General features: G+C 39.2%; 1 protein-coding gene across 1 annotated transcript; it reads right to left on the minus strand.

Annotated features, from left to right (window-relative positions):
- Nucleotides 1-271: 271 nt before the first annotated feature.
- On the minus strand, nucleotides 272-3,891 carry LOC140800714 (uncharacterized). Its single transcript, XM_073155516.1, has 3 exons — nucleotides 2,849-3,891; nucleotides 1,912-2,187; nucleotides 272-748 (listed from the first exon to the last, which is right to left on the minus strand). The coding sequence occupies exons 1-3, from the start codon at nucleotides 3,575-3,577 to the stop codon at nucleotides 545-547; spliced, it is 1,209 nt and encodes a 402-aa protein (XP_073011617.1). The 5' UTR covers nucleotides 3,578-3,891; the 3' UTR covers nucleotides 272-544.
- Between the last annotated feature and the right edge of the window lie 435 nt (nucleotides 3,892-4,326).

Genomic DNA, 4,326 nt, shown 5'->3' on the forward strand with positions numbered 1-4,326 from the left:
ATACAATCACAATCCTCTTTTAGCTAAAAAACTACAAATGCAACCCTTTTGTGCTTCCGAGAATAAAAGTAACAAAAAATAATGTCCCCACCAAAACCATAGTCAAACCAGTATTTGCAAGCAAGCATTCATGAAATCAAACATTTCGATCTCCAAAAGAGGATTTCTACAGTAGAATACATAAACAAGAAATATAACAAATTATCTTACCGTGTGAGGATGGCACGGAGCCTTGCAGTATAAGCCAGTGGAGGGCAAAGCAAATACAACATTTCCTCTACTGAAAATTTATTTCTAAATGCAGCAGATCGAATACTGTCAGTTAAAAACTTGGGGAAGGAAATTACTACATAGTTTGCAGTTAATTTAACAAACAAAGCTTCCTGAGAACTGATAAGTCCCACCAACAGATGTAGAACTTTTACAGACTGCAGACACATTCTAAGCAGTGAACACAAAGTCTTTCCAACATCACAACAGAATTCTCCTACCTATCTCGATAAGAAAATCACAAGAAGCTTCCCTACTAGGCGCATCAGTAGCACTAATGCTCTTGTTCGATCACCTGGACTACTTCTGCCACACCTGCCATCATATCCTGTGAGATAGGTCCACCATCAGGTAGATCAAATGTTCTGCGCTTAGTAAACCTCAGCTTTCCAGCTGGCTGTGGATCTACCACCTCAAGCATAGCCTCGAGTTCATCTACCATGGACCTCTTGGCTGTTCGTACCATGCAGTCAGGTCCCTAACAGAGCATCGATCAATCAGGAATGCTAATTAGGTCAAGCATAAATAATTATTAAAAGTCAAAATGATCAACAGAATTGCTCAGAATGTGTAGCTGCATAGGAAAGGAGAAGCATTAAAGTTTAGCATATCACAAATTTGTACCAAGAATTTCTCCTACCCAAACAGAAGAATAATAAGAAAAGAAAATTATGGCTTGCAAAACATACAAACCAATATGAACGACAAGAGAAGACTACAGTGCCAGATGCTAAAAACTGACCAAAATTCACCAGTTCCGCAGACAGACTAACCCATTGTTTGCCACACTAGTGCTCCTTTCTGTAGTAAGGCTAATCAAAAAGCTCTAATAGCCAGAAAAAAAATGTATTTCCACATCAAGGCCAGTCAAAATGCTTTAATAGCCAGAGAAAATAGTATTTCCACATTAAACTCCACTATCTTATGTGAAAATAAATTCATTTCCACATGGTAGTGGACCAACAATAGCTTAGGTCGACATACCAAATTTGAGACATTTTAGTTGGTATAACTGTGCTATATACAGATAGAGAATCATCCCACTTTACATGTTCAGCAAGCATAGGTGGACCATGTACTGGTAAGATTGAAGACAAATTAGAAAAGAGACCAACCACTATACTGCAAATCACACAAATAAGAGTCAAGAAATACAACTTCTGATCATAAAGGCAAAAATTTGCCCAGCATGTAGTACGATATGGCTCATTTGCAATTTTAGAATCATAAGACATTCTGAAAAAAAAAGAGTAAGAAATTAACTGCCGGAAACTTCTCAGCGCACTTGCATAGTAGAAAATTTAAAAAAAAAATCAATGACATCAACTAATGCTAGTCAGATCAACATCCATACAACTTAGAATGCATTATTCTTAACTTATTTTGCTTATCAGACAAGATAAGGATGCATCCCAACAGCATACAACATGATCCGTTGGGTCAGAATCTAATATTACATCATTTTAAACAAAAGTTGTAATATATTAGCGACTGAATAATACTAACTGAATTTGAATCATTCCAAAAGCCATCCAATGATTTAAAAACACAATTAATTTTCACCAAACGAGTAGAAAGCCCACTAATTTGTAAAACAATGAAAAACTAATTGTACCAAAAGTATCATAGCTATGAAATTACCTCAAGGGCTTCAACGGTCAGTAGGAGCACAATGATTTTCTCAGAGAACTTCTGGCGTTCTTCTGCATCGCGTGTTATCCTACGACGGTAAGAGAAATTACAGAAGAAAGCCCTGATCTCCTTCAACTTTGCTTTCGCAATTGCCAGGTCTCGAAGGCACCGAAGCACCTGAGAACGTCGGGCCAGATGAGCTCTGAAAGTCATCTGGATTAGCAATGCAGCTTCTGGTGGTGACAGTTCCCTCCTCTTGCCTTTAAGATAGTTCCTGGCAAAAGCCTTTGAAACAATAGAAATGTTACAGTACTATCAGTTTGTCGATTCTAGCATTTAAAGCATGCATGCAAAATTACAAACAAGAACACTTTCTTAATCCGTGAACAATAGTATCAAATAATCTTTTTTAATTTCTTTCTACAGCTCCTATTCCTTCATTGCTCAATCATCGGTGGTCCATACATCTATATTTTTATCACAATAAATTCATCAACAGGACAGTGTTTCTTTCCAAAGTAAACCATCATGTATCCGTATAAATTAATGTAACAAGTAAAAGGAACTCATTTCACTTCTTCATTTTTTTTCCTATACATTTTACATGATGAAGACGTCTGACTGTTTGAATGCATGATCAACGAACTAAATTATGCCGTTTTAAAAGCAGAAAGCACTAATTAGATCTGGAACAGAACGAGAATGCTTTCTAGTCATGATTAAACGAGTTAGATCTAAAACCTAAGGAATATTTACTGCCAATGAACTCCATTTAGCTCACATTGTTCATCAACTCCTAAGAATCTGTTATATCCGTAATATTTTCATAGAAAAGAGACGTTTTTGTCCATATATTCCTAAATATTCCTCATTGCAACCAAACTCATCTAAAACGACCATCAAAAGACCGTCATCTAGAAACACCTTTTAAAGCGAAATTACGAACCTTTCTAACAAGGATAGCTCCAGGGTTCTTCTCCTCGATCTCCACCACACGCGCCGGGCACTCCTTTTCCTTCTTCTCCTTCTTCTCCTTCTTCTCCATCTTCCCCTTCTTCACCTTTCCTTCCTCCTTCTCCCGTGCCACCTCTGGCGTCGATACCTGATAAGTATACGTGTGCGCCAGCGGCGCATTCTTCCCCTTCCCTTTAATCTCCGTCGTCCACTTCACGGTTCCCTCCCCGACTCCCTTCTTCTCGGCAGCCCACTTGTACTTGCGATCGAACCCGTCCTCCTTCTCCCCCTTGATCTCCGCCGTCCACCTCAAGCTCCTCTCCCCCAACCCCTTCGTTTCCGCCGTCCATTTGTACTTCTTCTCCCCCTCCCTCTCCGCCGTCCACTGGTATTTCTGGTTGAGCCCGAGTTCAAGGGCGGAGACCCGATCGTTGAGGCTCCGGAGGCAGAGCTCCGCCTCCGATCGCCGGAATGCAGCGAGACCAGCGGCGGGGGAAAAGAGATCGTGAGGGGAGGGGGGTTCGAGGGAGGGGAGGAGAAGATCCAAGGGGTTAGGTTTAAGGTTTAGGAGATCGAGACCGAGGAGGTCGTCGTCGACGAGGTCGAAAGCGAAGGGGCAAGAGGAGAAGGCGGGGAAAGGGGGGAGAGGGTTGGAATAGAGGAGGGACTCGCGGTAGATGTAAGAAGGCACGGGGAGGTCGAAGCGCTTGAAGAAGCTCATGGTGGTGGTGGTGGTGGTAGTGGTGGTGGAGGTGAGGTTTGCGGCGGTGAGCTGAGCGTAAGGTTGCCGGAGGGTGCTGAGAGCTTAGCTAGGGTTAGTACGGAAGAGAGAGAGATAGTAGAGAAGGACGGGGATAGAGGATAGAGATGATTCTGCAGAGAGGAGAGAGAGAGGTAATGGCGGACATCAAGAGCAGAGGAATAATAAACTAACGGCAGAGAAGGGTAAGATAGGAAATTGGGAAAGTTTGGAACTGAGGAAATTTGAGATCAGCACTATTAATATCTTTATCGAGACAGCACACAGTTTTAACTTTTTACCCCTTTCTTCTAGACTAGAATTATAAGATGTCCCTGATTTTAAACAATATTTGTTATGAATATTGTTAGGGATTTTTATGCATTACTTTTAAAATATCATTATTTTCACCATATTTTTTAAAATATTCAAATACTATAAAAATATTTTAACTCTTACAAAATTACCATTATAAAATCTAACCGATACGCCTAACAAATTTTTATTAAAATTAATAAATATGTATAAATAATTAAACTATCTTTTTTTTTGTCTAGAGTATAAAATATTTATCAACTATTTTTATCTCATGTAAAATAGGATATATTTTATTGTACTAATATATTGGGTATAATATTGAATGTCTTTTTAAATTATTATCAATAATTTATTACGAGGATAAAATATAATTATTTAGATTTAACGTAAGAAATGATATTTTTGCTAACACG

This window comes from Typha latifolia, chromosome 14, assembly GCF_019914945.1.
Source record: "Typha latifolia isolate L0001 chromosome 14, TyphaL0001v2, whole genome shotgun sequence".
Lineage (NCBI taxonomy): Eukaryota > Viridiplantae > Streptophyta > Magnoliopsida > Poales > Typhaceae > Typha > Typha latifolia.